Below are 20,362 nucleotides of genomic sequence, written 5' to 3'. Positions count from 1 at the left end.
TCATAATGCTGCCCCATTGTACTTTTGAGAGTGCTTGGTGAATACTGTGAAATAGTAGGCAAGTATCCCTTCCTATAAATACTACTACCTTACTTTTATTTAGGTTTACTCAAGTGCTTCAAGTCAATCCACATCAAGCCCATCAGTGTCAAGGGTTTCAGGTCCTGGAGATGGCCCTTCTGTGGATCTCTATGTTTTTGACACATACTTCTGTTGCCTTATTGATATTCGTATCACGCAGTCAGGTACTGTCAGTGGTGGAAGAAGTATTCAGATCTTTGACTTAAGTAAAAGTAGCAATACCACAGTGTAAAAATACTTTGTCACAAGTAAAAGTCCTGCATTCAAAATCTTACTTAAGTCAAAGTACAAAAGTATTAGCATTAAAATATACTTAAAGTAGCAAAAGTAAAAGTAGTCATTATGCAGAATGGCCCATTTCAGAATCATATATATCATGTTATTGGACTATAATTATTGATGCATTAATGTGTTCATCACTTTAATGCTGCAGCTGGTAAAGGTGGAGCTAATTTTAATGACTTTATATACTGCTGGGTAGCTTAACCTATAAAAATATATCATAATTTATTATTTGATTTATAATTTGTATTAATAATCTAAATCTGCAAAGTAACTATAACTAAAGCTGTCAAATAAATGTATAGTGGAGTAAATAGTACAATATTTCCCTCTGAAATGAGTAGAAGTATAAAGTAGCATGACATGGAAATACTCAAGTAAAGTACAAGTACCTCTAAATTGTACAGTACTTGAGTAAATGCACTTAGTTACATTCCACCACTGGGTACTGTTTGTTGGAAATAAAAACAATACGGAACCTCTAACGAAAGTAGGTTTTTGGTGTCAGTAGTTTGTGCTGTAGCAGCTAAATGCAACTCGGGTAATAGAGAAAATTCCGACTTTCCCAGTCTTATCTTTGATGGGTTGTACATGTGCCTCGAACTTATAATTACGATATTGCATGAATTTAACTGGATTCGTGGACATGCGCAGTTGTGTTTGTCCAGCTGACCAAGCTGCTATTCTTGTTCCCACCTGTAGAGTGACTTGGAGTCAAAACAAAAGCTTCTGGAAAGTCCTTCTGAACAGCAAGCTAAACAGCTAAAGCATAGCTAAGTTATTTCCACTGTTATTCTTCTTATTTGTCGAATATAAATACCTGTAATGTCTTTTCGTTTGACACATTTCATCATGGAAACATGTCAAAAGTTCCGCTCTTCCTACAACTTCTTTTGGTCTGTTTTCGTGGCATAGCTGGAAAGCTAACGCTGTGGTAAATTAGTTAGCTTAGCATTGGTCTCCCATCAAAAAAATCCCAGCCTTTTCTGTGCTCTGTTGGACGGCAGAAGTTGGTAAATTTACTCCCAGGGAACGGGCCTTATCTTCCTTTTAACTGCCTGTAACAGGTAACGGTATGAGAATTATTTTTCTTTTAATCAGCTCCGCACAGCTTGAATAGCCAAACTGTTTTACTTCTCACACACTCCCATAAACATCCACATGATAACGTTTACTTTTTAAGCCAGCGTTTGCGAGTTCATTGAATATTCGTTGAATATTGTGAAACACTGTAACATAGTGTGAGTTAGCTGGGTGTATCCACCACATCGGTACTAAAATGTCATGATTTGACTTCAAAGCAAGCTGAAGTGTGCCGTTTACCTTTGAAATATTTACGTGTTGTCGGTTCTTTCACAGGTTTCTTTACCACCGAGGCCATCAAAATGTCTATCTTGGGATTAAAGAAGAAACAGCCAAAGACTTTCAAAGTTAAAGTCATCACCATGGATGCTGAAATGGAGTTCAGCTGTGAGGTATGGATTTATTTAGGCTACCTTCAGGATGGCCCTGAGGCGTTACTTTCTCTCTTTCTAGCTTTGTATGGGGGAGAATGTCATTTCAGTCTTCATGGTGAAATATAACAGTTTTATGTTACATTGCTTATCAGTATAGACACACTAAATGTACAAAATTGTAGGGACACTTGCGCTTTTCATGAAGTACACTAATGAGGTAAATCCAGGTAAAAGTTAAACACCCTTATTGATTTTATTATATCTATACCAATCACAAAGGAGGAGATGTAGATAAAGGAGAAGCAGACAGAGAAGGATTTTGAAGCTTTGAGACAACTGAGATGTGGATTGTACAATAGGGGCTGCAGATCAATATCAGGAAGATGTCACTAATATTTTGTACATTCAGTTTTCATAGCTCTTAGAACAGAAGACCTTCTCCGAAAAGCAGTAGTGACTCAATCACACTGAATTTCTCTCTCGAGTTTGTTTTCCCATACGAAGAGGATGGGAGATCAGCTTTATACTGGAACTGCTGACTGAAGATAGTGCAGATCAACAGATGCAGACAAACACATTACCTTTTCAGCATCTCAACTCACTTATTGTCTCTTTCTCAGGTGAAGTGGAAAGGGAAAGACCTGTTTGATCTGGTGTGTCGCACTGTTGGTTTGAGGGAGACCTGGTTCTTTGGGCTCAGGTACACAGTAAAGGACACGTACGCCTGGCTGAAACCGGAGAAACGGGTGAGAGAGGAGGAGGAGAACCTATGGAGATCAAACAAATGTCACATGATTCAGAAATATATGTAAAACACATTGCACAAATAAATGCAGAGTGATTTGTTTGTGTAACCCACAATTTGAAAAAAATGTAAATTCCTGGATGTCGAACTGATTTGTTAATATTTAAAAACGTGAATACATGATTTTCAATTATTTGTACATAAACACTAACTTTTTTAACACAACCATGCTGATTTGCATAGCCTAACCATATTCGCAGTCCTTACACTTATTTGTGAATTCTGAAATTTTTATTTTTGGACGTAAATATATTTGTGAATCTCCATCTGTTTTTCAGATGGTTTCAAATGCAGACTTGCACTTGTTGCCTTCTTGTGAGACTGTTTGACCTTCATATGAATCTGCTGAAGCAGATTAAAGGAATGAATTGCAGATTTCACTGCTTTTAAAATGTGGCAGCCGCTAGGAGTTGTGTTATTGTTAACATGAATTAGTGTATTGCCAACAGTAACTAACTGCACAGATATTGATTGGAACATTACAGTGTCCAGACTTCCTGGCTGTAGAGAGAATCTTGTCTACTAAACACATATTAATGCGTACTTGTCTCCTACTGTTGTTTATTTGTTCACTAAGGTTTTGGACCAGGAGGTTCCGAAGGACTCTCCCATAACATTTCATTTCCTGGCTAAATTCTTCCCAGAGAAAGTAGAAGAAGAATTGGTCCAGGAAATTACTCAGCACCTCTTCTTCCTTCAGGTGAGCTGGCTGATATCATTACCACCCATATGAATGCCGGCTTATCTGTCCTGACTCCTCCCGGGAAATGAGCCCTTGGCCTTGTGTGCGCAGAATTTACTTTTATCTCTAGGCCAAATTTAGTTGATTGGAGAACTGAATTGAACACTTTGGTTTAACAACTGGTTTAAAACTCTTTTATAGGTGAAAAAGCAGATATTAGATGAAGAGATATTCTGTTCCCCTGAAGCCTCTGTTCTGCTTGCATCATACGCTGTTCAAGCCAAGGTAAGAAAGTCTTGCAAAGTTAAAGTTCCCTGTTCCCTGTTCCACTGTTATTTTGACTCTTGCAGCACTTGCAGTATGAGATATCAAGAAGGTGCTTGTCCTGCTTACATCTCATAACATTTTATCCATTAATTTATGCTTTGTCTATGTTTTTTGCTTACGTGCAATGTTGCCCCCCCTCCCTTCTTTTGTTCTCTTTCCCACCCTCAATCTCATTCATAGTATGGGGACTATGACCCAAACTTTCACAAGCCCGGGTTCTTGGCCCAAGATGAGCTCTTGCCAAAAAGAGTAAGTAAAATGGAACTGCGGTATTTTGTTTTGTTTGTTTGATGTAAATTATTTTCAGAGACTGTATATAATGTTGTATTATACGTGTGTGTGTGTGTGTGCATGATACTCTTTTTCCCCTGATCCTGTGTGTGTATCCCAGGTGCTGATGCAGTATCAAATGACAGCTGACATGTGGGAGGAGAAGATCACAGCTTGGTATGCTGAGCACAGAGGCATCGCCAGGTAGGACTGACCCAGACTGATAGTTACAGCATGGTTGTTATGGCTCTTGGAGGGCAGCAGTGGAAATTAACACTGGCACATAAGGTGTAATCCTAGATCCAGCAGTTTAAGTCTGATGAATGTCTCACCTTTTCGCTTGGTGTAGCTTTATAGAAATGTATAACCCTGTGTGTGTGTGTGTGTGTGTGTGTTTGTGTTTGATATGCCTCTTCTTCTATATTATTCACCCCCTCCACACAGGGACGAGGCTGAGATGGATTACCTGAAGATTGCCCAGGACCTTGAGATGTATGGGGTCAGCTACTTTGCCATTACTGTGAGTGAATATATAATGTGCCTTGATATTTACTCATTTTAGTTAAGCTTCAGATGGTATTATGAAAAATGCAACGTCAAGCGTTTGCAATCATATCTTTTTTTTCTATCTCTGTTTTGTTCAATCACGTTGGCAGCAAAATAAGAGGGACACGGACTTGTTACTTGGAGTGGATGCTCAGGGTCTTCACATCTACAGCCCCAACAGCAAACTCAACCCGAACAAGTCCTTCCCCTGGAGCGGCATCCGCAACATCTCTTACAGTGAGAAGGAGGTAAATACTGGCAATGGAACTCCAGAGACAGTTTACATTCTACATTTTTATTTTTTTATTATCATATTGGAAGAAGCAAAGTAATGGGATGATATCTAGTTGGTACACCTTGGAAACGTTCACCTGTTTAACTCGTTGGAATGCCTGCATCCAAAGAAATTTTTATTTATGAATTTAAAATCAACTATAAATGAGCTGCAGCAGACACAAGCTTTTCATAGGTAGAGTGGATGGTTATTACTGTGAATATAACTGATAATTTGGATTTTTATTACCTTGGACTGCCGACATCAGGGGATTTGCCGCCTGTGTTAGCACACTTCCACAATTTGTAAAGGCAGGTGGGAGATATCAGAGCTACAAAAAAAATCCCACATATGCTATTTGTAATTACCACTAGGAGGCTGAAGTGAGAAGTTTTTCCCACTCGGCACCCCTTATGGTACATCCGACATGATGTGAATGCGGCATTAGGCATTTACCTGACATTTTATGACATTTATGTGTCAATGTCATTGTGTCAATTGTGCAAAAGAACTCAAATTTATAACTGTTTTCATGTTGCAGTTCACGATAAAACCTCTGGACAAGAAGAAAGATGTTTTCAAATTCTACTCATCCCAACTGCGAGTCAACAAACTGGTTGGTCACCTGTTCATCTGTGTAAACTTGATTCTACGCTCTGCTTGATGCTACAGGAAGTATGAAATTCACTGGCTTGTATTGCCCGTGTCTCCTAGATCCTGCAGTTGTGCATCGGTAACCATGACTTATTCATGAGGAGGAGGAAGGTGGACTCTATTGAGGTGCAGCAGATGAAGGCGCAAGCTAAAGAGGAGAAGGCCCGCAAGAAGGTCAGCTCTCATTCAGTGCCTCTGGGGTGTTAAGAATAACAAATTAGATAGGATGTATGCATACATATAGAAACTACATGAAATGAATATAGTCTTGTTTACCGGTTGGTTTATTGATTGTGGTAATTTCGTCAGTGTTGATTGGATTAAAACTATGATTGGGTGTGCTGGCTTTCCGTCTCTAGGTGGAGCGTCAAATCCTGGCACGGGAGAAACAGATGAGGGAGGAAGCAGAAAGAGCGAAAGAGGAGATGGAGCGAAGACTTTTCCAGCTGCAGGACGAGGCACGGCTGGCCAACGAGGCACTGGTGAGGGCTGAACTTCTCTTGAGATAATTGCTGAATCCCAATCTTCGTGGACTTGCGGACGTCGAGACTTTGGGGTGGACTCTCATCTCATCTCATCTTAGAGCTGTCCCTTGTCAAAAACCAGCAAGTCTGTGGGCGTTTTCATGCTGACATTTAGAGGACTTTTAGAGAGTTTGCAACTTTGCAGACTTTTGTAGAGAGATGTCAAAGAGAGATCTTCTTATCTTCAGATTTTCTTATGTTATTTTGTAAAAAGTGATTTTTGTAAACGCTACAATGTGTTTTGCCCAGCTGCGATCTGAGGAGACAGCAGACCTGCTGGCGGAGAAGGCCCAGATTGCTGAGGAGGAGGCCAAGCTGCTGGCCCACAAGGCAGCGGAGGCTGAGCAGGAGAGGCAGAGGTTAGAGGTCACCGCCATGAAGACCAAGGAGGAGAAAAGGCTGATGGAGCAGAAGATGAGGGAGGCAGAGCAGCTGGCCGTCAAACTGGTGGAGCAGTCTGAGAGGAGGTCAGGAATCCTCTTGGCTGGGTTTCGGTTTCAGTTAATTAATGCTCCAAACAATATCATGATGTTTCTCTTATTTTTGATGATGGTATTGGGTTTTTCCAATAGACATTATGCAACTCCAAAGTACCGCCCAAGAACTTCACACAAAAACAGTGAAGTACCATTAACGACAGTATTGTAAAAACGTTTGTGTGGTTCCAAACCCACATACCCAAGTTTCTTCTTCTTAGTGGCTGGTGGTGAAGAGGTTCATCCATCTGCTGTTTAGGAGACAGTTTTATGTTTTGCAAAGTTTTGATTCATCATTTCCTGTGCGCAGAGAGGGAGAATTTATAAATAGGCCGAATCTATGGCATCTTAATTAGGGGGGATGAGATGCTCTTCTCTGTTGCAGCTCCACTTTGTGATTTAGGCTGAGACAGGTGTATTTGTACATAAAAATCTTAGCTAGTACAGCTTTAAAATATTGTATACCACCTAACGCTACTATTTTAATAACAGGCGTGATGTTGGTGTGAAGATGCTTCTGTGAAACCCAGCAGTGGAGGAGGTTGTTTTACCGCTGTAGTAGTAGTGGTAGCAGTAGAAAACCCATTTATATATACTATTAAGGTGTATTCTCTCTCTTATAGTGACTCAGATGTGAAATTCTTACTCTATTGCAGTTTGGTTTAGGTTTTATTTGGTTTTACATTGTAATAAACAATCACAAAGTACTCTGCAAACTCTTGAATCCTAATGGACAAGTGTGATAAATGAGATCTTCTACAATAGGCAACAGTAGGCGCTGCACACATTACTTTTAGGGCAGCAGGGCGGTGTAGTGATTAGGGAGACTGTCCCATGACAACAAGTGTCTGCCCTCCTGAAGCGCCCTTGATCAAGACACCGAACCCCTGCAAGCTCTAGGGGTGCCGTTCTGTTTGTCCCCCTATGCTTTCACCTCCCTTCGTAGGATAGAGTATCACAAATAGCTCCAAAAGCACATATTCTGTTAATAATACTCCCTTTCATCAGTAGTTATAGCACTACTACTGTGTTCCCTCGGCCTCAGACAGACCTAACTTCTGGTTCCAGGTCGAAGGAGGCAGATCACCTGAAGCAGGACCTGACCGAGGCGAAGGACGCCGAGCGGAGAGCCAAACAGAAGCTGCTGGAGATCACCAAAACCACGTACCCAGTACGCACCAGTGACGTCCTGTGGTGGTGATGATGATACCGCTTGTTGTGTGCTCTTTGTGTTGTCGCTTTTGTTTTTGTGAATGACGGTGCTTCCTTGTGTTTGGCGGATTTCTGTAGTGTAATGCAGCAGTGTGTGGAAACGGCTGAAAAGTTTTCATCCTTTGTGTGTGTGTGTGTGTGTGTGTGTGTGTGGAGGGAGGTGGTAGCAGGAAGATCATCATTCAGTATCTCTAAAATATAGATTCAGTTTGTTAGTTATCATTTCAGCAACCAAGGCCATTAGTTGCCTGTTTACCTGTAAGGGAAAATTCTACTCTCAGATACAGTATATATACGGTGTAAGAGTATTATGTTGGGAAATGTGGAAAAGGTGATGTGGTAATTCTTGGTGAGCTAGAAATTGTACAAATGTATACATGTACCACCAACCACCAATTTTGGAACAGTTTTACCAAATGAGGACAATAACGGCCTATCAATAAGTAGCAACACAACCTCTCGCAAATCACTAAAACCACACCAAGCCAAGGAAGTTTGCTTTGCTGATTATACACACATGAAGTTGAGCCACATATCACTTTTGACTCTTGACTGTGTGTGAGTGTGTAACTGTGGGTGGATGTGTGCATGTCGTCATGTATGTATCTCTGCTGACTTGACATACGTTTGTGTGATTTTCCAGCTGATAGCAGCCTACTCCACCCCCCCTGCTCCTCCGGAGGCAGGCGACCTCGGCTACGAATCAGCATCGACGCGCCTCGACTTCAAGGACTCTGACATGAAAAGGCTGTCGATGGAGATCGAGAGAGAGAGGTAAGCCAGAGTTTAATCCTCTTTGACGACACTTTGAAACGACAGCGTGAAGATGTGGCTCTGTTTGTTTATATTTCCAGTAATATATTAATACTAATACTTCCCTGTATACCCCTCTGCCCCCTCCCTCTCCCCTGTTCTAGACTGGAGTACATGGAGAAGAGTAAGCACCTGCAAGACCAGTTGAAGGAGCTGAAGTCGGAGATTGAGTCTCTGAAGCTGGAGGAGCAGCAGCAGCAGGCCAGCCTTTACACCCTCCGCAGTGAGGCGAGGGGATACGTCCCGGAGCCCCACTACATACCTCACAGCAACGTAAGTACAGCTGGACAGGAACAGGAAACAAACATTTTTGCTCTTCAGGCAGTGGTCGATTCATCCCAATAGTCACTTTCCCTATTTTGCCAGCCAACTATTTTTTTTAAGATGGAATAGGACCTTCAAATGATGATTGGTTACCTGCCAAAGTAGCTGATAAATTTACCAACATTTGGCTGGTGTCTGGTATTAATTTCTCATTTTGCCCACATTCCTATATTTTACTTTTACTTTATATTTACTAACCGTATAATGGTGTTAAATTGCTCCTTATGTCTATCCATGTAGCCTCCCCTAGCATAATAAGAGTTAATCTACATTACCAGTTAAAGGTTAGGACACACCTGATTGAATATACTATGTTTTTCATTATCTTAAAGCCATTTTGATCTAAAGGCTTATGCTAAATGCTTGAAATGTGTTTTTTAGACAAATATAAACAGTGAAGTTGATGCCTATGTATGAATTTCTTTCCAAAGCCTTTGCCTTTCCATCAAGGCAACGTTAAAGAATATAAAATATAAGATAGTTTTGACTTGTTTAACACTTTTTTGGTCACTGCATAATTCCATTTGTGTTATTTCATAGTTTTGATTATTATTCTTAAAAAATAAGATACAACGCGCTCAACTCACGATAATACCATGACACCATGACATGACTGGGTGCTGGATCCTTAAAGTAGTAGATAATGAAAAAGAAACTAGGACAGCACTCCAAATTGACTTTTTATTTGCCACACGGACGTTTTGGGCAAGACGCCCTTCTTCAGCGTGTGTATTGGCAATTTCACAATCAATAGACACAGGTGGGGTTAATTATAGGTGTCCACAACTGGCACAACAGGTCTATCACAATCACATGATGTAGGTGACTAAAACATCACATGATGTAGGTTACTAAAACATGAAACAATTTATACCAAAAAATTTTAATTTATATAAAAAAATAAAAGATAAAAAACAAACAAAAAACAAATTGTCCTTGCAATCGCTAGCTAGGGCTAGCGATTGCAAGGACCTTGCTAAATATATTGTGTTTCTCAGCAATGTATTGCAATTCTTTCTCACAAAATGTGTTCTTTTTTTAAATGTACTGTTGTAAAATCTACATAGTCAAAATGTAGATGTCCCAAATTTCACCTAGGGGATCAATAAAGTGCATCTTAGATACAGAGCAGTTACAGAAAATATTGATTAATATGATATATGATATTTTTTTATATGATTTTGCTGCAACCCCGCATACTTTTCTATGCTGTTTCAAACCATACCAGGAATACACATCTCCTCACAATACACCTGCACCTCAACCACCTGTGCTTCCCACTTTGAAACTGCTCATACTTTATTATCTTCTCTTTGCAGCGAAACTCGGCGTACATGTCTCAGATGGCCTTCTTTGAAGAAGTCTGATCCTACTCCCACAAGATAAGGACGAGGGACACTGCCTGTTGTGGCTTTTTGCTTTATAAGACATCCCTATATGCTTGGTTTATTTTTTACCTGGCAGAAACTAACACACACACTCTCTCAGACACACACACACACACTCGGGATTGTGCGCTTTGGAAAGACTTTTTATCCATCCTCCACAACACAAACAATCGTCATGCTTGGCTGCCAGCACAGGCTGTCTTGCTAGGTTGTACCGCCTGCTACACTACAGGTTCCTCCACAGTTTTTTATACAGTATATGTTATGAACACATTATGTTTGCCTTGCATCTAACACTGATCGAGGACATGGTGCTGCAAATGGATGTGTGGATGAATTTTGATTTGACGGCAGTGTTGTTTTTTTTGTTGTTTTAAGGGATATTCAGCTGTGAGCTGGTTAGATGTGACAAGATATAGATTGATGCCTTAACAGCCTTTAGCCTTGGGAGGTTGTCTGTTCTCTCTGGGACAGGGAGTGTGTCTAAAATTTGGCACAAACCAACTCTAGGCAGGGTTCCTACAGTCATGGAATAGTCATGAAATTGGCAGATTGTCTTAATTAATGTGTTAAGTCAAATTTGGCTCCTTCCATATATAACAACATTGAAAGGAATAAAAAAAAAAAAAACACATTTCTGACTATACAAGTCCCAAGCTATTGTTGTCGGTAGGCTGGGACACTCAAATCAACTACGGAGTGAAGAAATCTAACATGTATAACACATGAAAATTGGCCCTTTGTGAGATTCTAACAAATCTCTGTCATAAAAGTATTGGAAGTTATGGAAGTCATGGAAAATTTGACAAGCAAAAGTGTGCAGGGACCCTGTCTAGGTGTGACACTCCATGGAAAATGGCGTTATATTCAGTGTTTGATCTTTGTTTTGATCTTTGTTTTTATTTGCTTGCTGTTACTGTAACTTGGTACTTGGATTGCCTTTCTTGAGAATAGCGCCTTCATCATTTCTAGTGCCTCATCAGAACGGTTGATAGAGATGCGGTATATAATTACAAGCTCCAGCTCTGCCATTTCAAGTTTTTCTAATGTGTACTGTAGACTTGTGCCTTAAACTCTATTTTTTACCAATATAATTTGCGTTACTGAGGTTGTATTTGGTGTTATTGTGCTTTTGTGCCTTAGAAAGCTGTTGAAATGTAAGTGTGGGATAAGTATCACACCCCGACTGAGTTTCAGAGGAGCAGATTGATGGCTTTGACAGAGAGTTTTCTTTTTTTTTTTCTCTGCTCATGTACCTCTCAGGGTTAGTATTGGAGATAATCAGGGCAGGTGGAATCTCTCATTATTTTCCCAAGACAGATGTTTTCTACACAGGATGTGTTGCTTTTGTGATAGCCATTCAGAATAGTAACCATTAATGTTTTACATTTTTGAATAGACAATATTTGTATTTAACTTAGATCAGTTTGATACTACTTACAGTGATGTGCACTATTCAGATTAAGACACTAAGACAGTGGGTACACTACATTTCACAAATAAAAAGGTGGGTGAACTGAGTTTAGGTTTACTCCACCACATCCCTTGTTGCATCTTCAAAAAGGGAGAGGCTAGATGCCAAGACTAAAGCCAGGTATCCTGCATGTTTGTTTTTGTTTTGGACCGGCCTAGATATTAGATTGACTTGATTATGAACTGAACACTGATAAATAATTGGGGTCAATAATGCCATCACGGCTCTGTAAGTTTAATTGAAATCGTAATTTTAGTTGAGATCTGGTTATAAATGAGTGGCAAGTCTAACCTTGGCCTTGTGTGAATGGGGGTTTGTTGGCCAGATGTCCTTATCAAAATTACTTATCAGTTTAGTGCTTCAGTTGGCATTTCTTTTCATGTTTACACATGTGCCTTAAATAACACCATCTGTCACACACTTGTGCATCACATACAGACATACATTTTCCTGAAATTTACTAATGTACAGGAATCTCTAGTTAAAGAGACTTGGAATTCAGTGGGATTTCCCAGCCAAATCAAGTCCAGTATTGAAAAAAATGTGTATTTCACATCAGAAACATGTTTTTGTGCCATAGTAGATCAGGTGTAATATGGAATGGCAAAAATGTTACAAATTCACATGTACACGTTTTATTTCAACTGCTCAGTCTGATCTGTGGTCAGACGTTGGAAGTTGTCTCACTGTTAATGATAGAATCATTCTTGCTTCCTCCTCATCATCATTAATATAATCATCTTCCTCATCAAGTGTCAATCAAATGCATAATCGTCTTAATAAACATCCGGTTTCAGAAGGAGAAGCAGCTGTTTTTGTATTTTTTTGTATTTTTGTGGATTTCTTTAGAGCCCAGATCCACTGTAGCATTGCTGCCCGTTCAATCAGACACAAAGACACATTGTGAAAACCAGAGTCCTATAAATGCAGTCAGCCGGAACCAAGGCTCCTCCAGAGAATTGGGTGGCATATCTTTCAAATTTGGTTGTGTAAGGACGAGGACAGGATGATTGCCATGTGTTGATGCCAACTAGGAGGAAAAGGCAGGAGAGGCAGGCATTACCATCAAAGGACGCCACAGCAGGGAAGAGCTCAGTAAGGACTCAGGACTTTGTGCACAAAACACATTGACCAGATCATTTAACATTCTCATTTTTATAATTCTCTTAGTTTTGGCTCTCATACAGTTTTCTCCTGGCTGGCCTTTCTAAGATACCAGAGTTTGTAGATTACCATGGTGGATTCTCTCTGAAGAGCTTTGCATTTGCTGGTTGTGCATTAAATTAAACCTGCTGCTGCGAAACCCCCCCCCCCAAAAAAACAGACATTATTACTAATTGTAGCTTGGCAAGTATTACACAATAATTTTAGACATATTAATGTAACGAAACAGATTTTTTGTTTTGTTGCAGTGCTCATTAAAATGGGCCTATAATCATTTTGTTAGTTTTGGTGGTGTCTTTCAGTCTATTTCAGACACTTGTACAATTGTATGGGTTGAGATTTATAATGTACTGTACAACATCTGATATGAGACCAGTTTGACTCTAAAGTCAGACCATATACATTGCTTTTTCATGCCATTTTAAATCGGCAGTTTAATTAAACTAAACCCTCACTAGGGACACCAGCAAAAGCAACGTTATGATCATGTGACCTAGCCCTGACCTTAGTCGCTGAATATGATCTGAAATCTGGAGAAGTTGAGGTTGAATGATGTAGCTCCCACCAGAGGGCACAAGAGACTACAGCTCAACTTAAGTCTGTGCCACACTGGTTGCAAAGGTAATTTGTAACCAACAAGTAACAAAAGGACATGGAAAACTACAATAAACACTTCATAAGAGAGGACACTTTTAATATTCATATCTATTTATGCTTACATATCATGCAGAGGGAGATAAGCGGTAAGGGGGAGTGAAGAAGAAAATAGAAAGTTTTCATTAATCAATTAACTGAGGTTAATGGAATCAGATAAGCTTCAATCCCATTAAAAGGCCTTACCATGAGGATTTGAGTGTGTCTTTGTGTGTGTGTTGGTTCATGCACATAGGTACTGTGTGTGCTCAGCTGTGAGATGGGGCTACATGAGATTGGCTGGCATACAAAAGAAGTATTTTACCAACGTGCGGCAGCTTGCATTTTCCCATCAGTACTGGGATCCTATCTAATCATCTCAGGCCTTGGATTTTATTCAAACTGCCAAACATAAACACTTGTCACTTTTCCCTTGCATCTGGCCAGCTGAAGTGAAGTGGGAAGACTATATAACGAGACAGGCTGAGCCTACAAGTGAACCTTTCTGAAGGCGTTTAATGTCACGATGCGGGGTGCACTCGGTCTGCTGCTGTTGCTGCTCGCTGTGTGCGGGTCAGGGGCTCAGGAGGAGGGTGGAGGCGGTGGCCAGGTGGGGGAGGTCAGGGGCAGCGAGTTTCAGAAGAAGAGTCAGAGAGACGTAGCTGAGGAATCGACCGAGCAAAGCATCGCCACCCCTGACATCTGGGCGGAGGTGAAGGCCCTGAGAGACATGGTGGTGGAGCAGAGGGTGGAGCTGAGGAACATGGAGGCCAGAGTGGAGAGCAGCGAGAGCCAGCTGATCGACACCAAATACCACATGGAGCAGCTGCAGAGAGAGAATTCTGGTACAGATCAGCTATCCTCACTATTGGTTGTTTGTTGTGTTGGCCTTCTAGGAACTTTAACTTTAAAACATGACATCATTGCACTCATTGTAAATTCTGGATAAGAGTGCTAGATAAATCCTTAAAATGTAAAATGGATAGGATAATTTAAGGCGAAACTAATGAAAAAAAGAATAGGGCTCACTGCGATTTAAAACACTTTTTTTTTTTTAAACATCACATTTCATTTTTCTATTTTCCAGTCCAAGCCACAGAACTGATATCCCTGGAAACCAGACTGAGTAGCAGTGAGAGCAAGACAAGCAACCTGGAAAAACAGAATGCAGGTTATTATTTAATTATTTATTTAATAGTTTAATGGATTTAATGGCTTTATTTTTTGTATGCCATAATTTTTAGCGATATTTTAATATTTGTGTATGTTTATGTTTATCTGTAAGTAGATGGGCATGTTAAGCACATGGTTTGATATGGCACTGCACTGTAATTCAGTGCCCTTGCATTAATTCCAGGTATGCAGGCCAGACTGAGTAGCAGTGAGAGTGAACTTCTGATTAGCAAGTCCAAGATCGAACAACTGGAGAAAAAAAATGCAGGTAGTAACTGTAGCTTAGATACACACACATTTGACATGGTATATTTACTGTAGGTGAAATTCAGTGATGCATGTTTACTTTTCTGTGTTCACAGAGAGACCAAAGGTGGCGTTCTACACAGCTTTGACTAATTCAGGACACGTAGGACCCTTTAACACTGAAGTCACACTGAAGTACAGCAAGGTCTTCACCAACATTGGCAATGCTTACAATCCAGCTACAGGTAAATATGCTACATGAGCTGGAAACATCAATCTAAATCTAAATAAATCTAAATCTAAATAAACCAGTTTTGATCTCTCTCTCTCTCCCTCTCTCTCTCTCTCTCTCTCTCTCTCTCTCTCTTCTCTTTTACAGGTTTCTTCACAGCACCGGTAAAAGGGGTCTACTACATCCAGTTCACTGTGTGCGGTTACAATCTTGGATATGCAGGTTTATTTCTATACAAGAATAATCATGCAATAATGTATACTGTGGAGTACAATGAACACGCTGGTATGGAGTATTTCACTAATGCACTTGCCTTGGAACTGCTGGCAGGAGATGAAATCCATATGCGTCTCCCATCAGGCCATTCTGTCTTTGATAATGACAGTAACCACAACACTTTCAGTGGCTTCCTTCTCTTCCCAATGTAAGAAAGATAATGAATGTTCAATGAATAGGTGGCACTGTATCCCTGCCCACTGCCCTGCAGTAAAATATATAAGTAAATAGAAGATCCATTAAAATAAAGTCTAAAGATTCTGTTTGTTACCACTGAGCTTAGAAGCTCATGTAGTAACTTTACATGAGGTGGTTGAGTGGACTACACTTCTGTCCATTTACTGCGATTGTATGTGATCAAACTATGCTGTAAATTGTGGCATACACTGAGTTACTACTTATGATGCAATGTACATGAGCGATATTGCCCTAAGAAGGGATTTGGGTTGGCAAATTAGACAAAATCTCTGTTTTGTCAACAGCAGTATGACATACAAAAAACTGTTCTTTTGCTACAACTTACCCCAGGGTTGAGCAGAGGAACGGGGTAAATTGAGCCATACAGGGGTAAAATGCTCCACAACTTAAAATATTTATGTTTGTCCTTTTCTGTCCTTTCACTAGTATAGGGCCTTACCGGCATACAGAGACAGACAATTGTGTCTCCTCTGAGAATCACATTCTAGCAAAATAACTGTTAACATAGCTGTACATACTCAACATAACATAGTGATAATTTCTCTTATTTTCAAAAGTATAACACAACTGTCAACATAATATTTGTGCTTGTATGGGTGTGTTCTCCCCTACCATGGTTACATACATTTACATGTGAAAACCCATTGTGAATCAAACCCCTACCCTGGCAGTGTTAGTGCCATGCAAGACCTAGCACAGAACCACTATAAGAGGCAAAAAAAATAGCATTATGAAAAAAATCCTGCTGGTAGGAGTTTCCCAAAATACCTATTGACACTGTCTCATTTCCTGTACATCATGCATGGCCTTACCACTTCTTTTCGTGTGTGTCTTCACTGTAATGTGTGGAAACGAGTAGTGAGGAGAGTACTGAAACATGTGGACTGAATGGTCCACAATAAAAAAGAATCTTTCATTTTTACAAAAACATGTTAAGGAAAGGAAAGGGCCTTTTGCTGCATAAATTGTCTCGACGTCTGCGATGGCTCCACTTGGATGAGATTACGATTACACACGAAAAAGGATTTTCTAAGAACTAAGCGAAAGCGACGAAGATAAGAGGCGGGAGGTGGGTGTCTCTCTCTGTGGGACTCATCACAGTTTGATGTCCTTTCAGCCACAGGAATATCAGGTGACGGAGAAGGAGTTCATTCTGCCTGGAGAGGGGTTCACTGACTCTTTAGCTCTGGAAATCCTGAGACTGTTTCTCCCGTCTGTTTTAGCTGAGATCTGTCCCACGGCATTTGGCACACAGATTAGAGCAATAGGAGAGACGGGGACACATTTAGAGACTGTGAATTGCATCCCAGGCTGCATTGACTGGAGAGGAAGGGCTACAAAGACAGAAAGGATCACGTCCTGCACAGACAGAAAGAAAGACAGAGAGAGAATAGACCTTTGAAGGGGTTTTGCTGTGGAGGCATTTACAGGAGTGGAATAATTGGATGCTGATGTCCTCGTCCAGCAAAAACGAGAATGCAAACCCCATTCCTTTTATGTGTGTGTCGAATGTGTGTGTGTGTGTGTGGAGGAGGTGAAGCGGGGTGGTGGGGGTCGTCACCCAGTATATTCACAATCAGAGAATTTTAATATATTTTCTTTCACAGTATACCGTATCTACCGTATTTACAAAATTGGGACAATTTTGCTGCAGAATTGCATCTTGGGAACAGGCCAAGTTATATACAGGCACCTGGGGATCTACACACTGTACTGCTTCATCAGAGATATTGATCCTCTCATGGCTATTCTGCTCCACTGCAGATGAAAGTGAACTGCTTTCCTGCTTTGTATCACCATGGTGAACTTGGCTAAGAATGAATGAATGCCTGAGAATGGATGAATAGAAATGAGCTGAATGAAATCCCATAGCCTCCTGTACTCTAACTGCCTGGGTCATGGTTTAAAGAACAATAGAGCAAGGTTTAGGCAAGCTCATCCTCATTCAGCATTAAACACACTGATGATGATTGAAGGTGATTGAAGGTGATTTATGAATAATTATATTCACAAGAATTATTAAAATGTGTGACAGTCAACCTACTATGACTATTGTTTATTTACGATTTACCAAAAATGTACTGATGTATGTGAAACACTTACCAGATAACCAAACCCAAACTATGCATCCCAGTTTCACCTTGTTCTTACTATTCTCAGGCCAAAAAAACAACTGAATATCACTTGAAAAAAAAAAAAAAGAAATTCCTTTTGCTCTCACATTGGGCTTAATGTGTGTGCTTGTCTTTCTGTCCAAATGTCCTCCCAAGAATAGAAAGATGAGGAAAATCCTCCAGAGTGAGGACATTTAGCTAATGTCCTCACTTTGCAGGACATGGGCTTAACCTGCGCTCCCATCTTCTCCACTTCAATCTTGCTTCTGTGACACTGGGTTAACAACGTTCTGCAAGAGCCGCATATGGCTGGAAAAACATTGGTCTTAGTAGATCCACTGAGCTCCTCTAGGGCCAAAGTGTAGTCAGGCTTTAATTCAGGGGCACCAATTGTCAAATTGTGTTTGTTGCATTTGAAAGGGCACTGTTCCCCCTGTTCACTGCCCCGCGATGAGTGTGATTGGTTTAAGAGTGTTTTTTTTCCCCCCCTTATTCCAATGCGATAATTGGTTCTGCCAGATCTTTCTGTGGAAAAAGGTCTGGCCAAGCTTTATTAGGCTAAGGGTTGAAGTTAAGATTAGTTTAGGGTTAAGACTTGAGTTTAGGGTTATCTTTTACAAATGTGAGTCTGTGTGTGTGTGTGTGTACCTGCAGGTGTACATGCATGCTTGTGTGCAAAACTGTGCCTGCATCTATGTGGTGCGTTGCAGAATGTGTCTTTCACTTGTGTTTGTATTGTTTGCCTTCTAAGTGTAGCTGACTGATAACACTCACTGAACTGAAGATGGCTGCCCCTCTGGACCTGAGTGCCCATCCAGTCCTATCAATCTGAAGCAGAGAGCCACAGCGCTCACATCTCACCTGAGATACGACATACACACACACACACTCGCATGGGAACATGTGTGTGTTTCTGTGAGTGTGTCTGCGTATGTGTGCTCACATGGGCACATGCATGTTTGTGTGTATATGTGACGTGTGTGCACCGGCTCACATGGGATATTGTGTGTGTGTGTGTGTGTGTGTGTGTGTGTGTGTGTGTGTGTGTATGTGTGTGTGTGCGCGCGCCATTGGTCTGAGACTGGCAAGGTCAATGCTTCAGATCAGTCATCTTGTCCAATGGGATTTCTCTAATCTGTCAAAATCTTTCCTCAGTTGACTGCACTGAACGAGTGACAGATCTAGACAGACTGTTTTATATATCTACAGGGGTTGTGTGAGTGTGATTGGTGTGTGTGTGTTTGTGTGTGTGTGCATTCATATGCTTTCGGTCTTTGTCAAGACAAATCTATAGCCAGTTAATGTGGTCCCTGATGTTTTTAACCCAACCTCAGATGGGACAAACCAGACAGCAAAATGAGAACTTTCATTCTTTGTAGTTTATCCTTTCCGTTTTACTTCAAGCAGTGAGAATAGCAGGGGAGATAGACACTTTTATGTCGGTTCAAATGGCTGGTTATAGAGCTTTTTGGTGCAACTCACAGAGAGCAGCCTCTTTGGCTGATAAACTTTGTCAATGAGATGCAAATCCATGCAGCACTGAGGAGGGAAACAGCCAACAGAGCTGTGCCACTGCACACACACACACACACACACACACACACACACACACACACACACACACAGACAGATATATATACACACAGGCACATACACACATACACACACACACAGAAACATACATATACACACAGGCACATACACACATACACACACACACAGAAACATACATATACACAAAGACACATACACACTCACACAGGAGCACGTGAGTACACACACACACACACACACACACACACATTAAAGCGTAACTTTCTTCTTCAAACACTTGAAGCATGCATGTATTTTCCAGACGGTGCATAGTAAAAATGTCTTTCTTCTTGATCAGTTGCTCGGTGACTCACACACCGGCGGTGTCAGCTGCAGCACATGGAAGAGTCCGGGCAATCCATCCCACAAATCAAATCAAGCCAGTCATACGCACAAAATCCAATCATGCTGCAATACAGGTATTCCATGTGGGGCTTTATCTAATAATTGAAGAGTTCTATTCCAAAACATGATATATCCATTTCAGAAAATAAACAAATAAATAAATAACCCAAAGTTTCAATTTCCAATTCATCCAATATTAATGAAATAAATGGGATTCAGTTTGTAGAAGTATTATCATTTTGGCAACCAAAGATATTCACTGAATGTGCAAAATATCAGGCACACTTTTCACTCCTTTCATGAAGTAGCCGAGACTGATGAGGTGAATCCAGGCAAAAGCCATTATCCCTTATTGATTTCCCTTATTATATCTACACCAATCACATAGGAGGAGATGTAGATAAACAGAAGCAGGCGAGTTGGAGAAGGATTGTGAATTGAGATGTGAATTGTACAAAAGGGGCTCAATATCAATACCAATATCAACTCAATATCAGACAGATGTTCCTAATATTTTGTACAATGTAAGTTAACTACTAAAGTAATATAATTCATTTTTAAATGTGTGGCATCCATGAATTTGTAACAGTCAGTGTCACTTTTTTCCAAATGGTGGATATCTCCTTTTGGGATAACACTCTTTAATTGTCAGATAAATTGTTGAGAATTGCTTTCTGTTGACATATTTCCTTATTTCCCCTCGCTGCTACTTTTGTCCACCGGGATAGGACATTTGTGAGGAATCCAGCCCAAGCACTCAAAATTGCTCTTAAATTGCTTTTTGGGGGGAATTCAGGAA

The 20,362-nt window shown here is 40.5% G+C and overlaps 2 protein-coding genes across 3 annotated transcripts; both read left to right on the top strand.

The window, feature by feature from the left end:
- Positions 1-1,084: 1,084 nt before the first annotated feature.
- Positions 1,085-12,386, top strand: nf2b (NF2, moesin-ezrin-radixin like (MERLIN) tumor suppressor b). 2 transcript variants are annotated; one of them, XM_071538284.1, is made up of 17 exons: positions 1,085-1,430; positions 1,723-1,838; positions 2,441-2,566; positions 3,203-3,325; positions 3,509-3,592; positions 3,815-3,883; positions 4,026-4,108; positions 4,349-4,424; positions 4,561-4,698; positions 5,266-5,340; positions 5,439-5,552; positions 5,738-5,860; positions 6,152-6,369; positions 7,447-7,549; positions 8,234-8,364; positions 8,508-8,676; positions 10,047-12,386. In XM_071538284.1, the coding sequence occupies exons 2-17, from the start codon at positions 1,749-1,751 to the stop codon at positions 10,092-10,094; spliced, it is 1,770 nt and encodes a 589-aa protein (XP_071394385.1). In that variant the 5' UTR covers positions 1,085-1,430; positions 1,723-1,748; the 3' UTR covers positions 10,095-12,386. The 2 variants fall into 2 exon arrangements, with proteins under 2 accessions (XP_071394385.1, XP_071394386.1); XM_071538285.1 differs by lacking the exons at positions 8,508-8,676; positions 10,047-12,386 and having other exon boundaries at positions 7,447-7,575.
- A 1,526-nt stretch (positions 12,387-13,912) lies between these two features.
- On the top strand, positions 13,913-15,465 carry LOC139660199 (complement C1q-like protein 2). Its single transcript, XM_071538281.1, has 4 exons — positions 13,913-14,231; positions 14,474-14,557; positions 14,922-15,050; positions 15,185-15,465. The coding sequence occupies exons 1-4, from the start codon at positions 13,913-13,915 to the stop codon at positions 15,463-15,465; spliced, it is 813 nt and encodes a 270-aa protein (XP_071394382.1).
- The last annotated feature ends 4,897 nt before the right edge of the window (positions 15,466-20,362 follow it).

Source organism: Centroberyx affinis, unplaced genomic scaffold (assembly GCF_046629955.1).
Source record: "Centroberyx affinis isolate AG114_WGS23_722 - 3 ecotype Tasmania unplaced genomic scaffold, CSIRO-AGI_Caff_v1 ptg003246l_1, whole genome shotgun sequence".
NCBI lineage: Eukaryota > Metazoa > Chordata > Actinopteri > Beryciformes > Berycidae > Centroberyx > Centroberyx affinis.
Note: the sequence above shows the minus strand (reverse complement) of the source record. Positions and strands in the feature narration are given on the sequence as shown.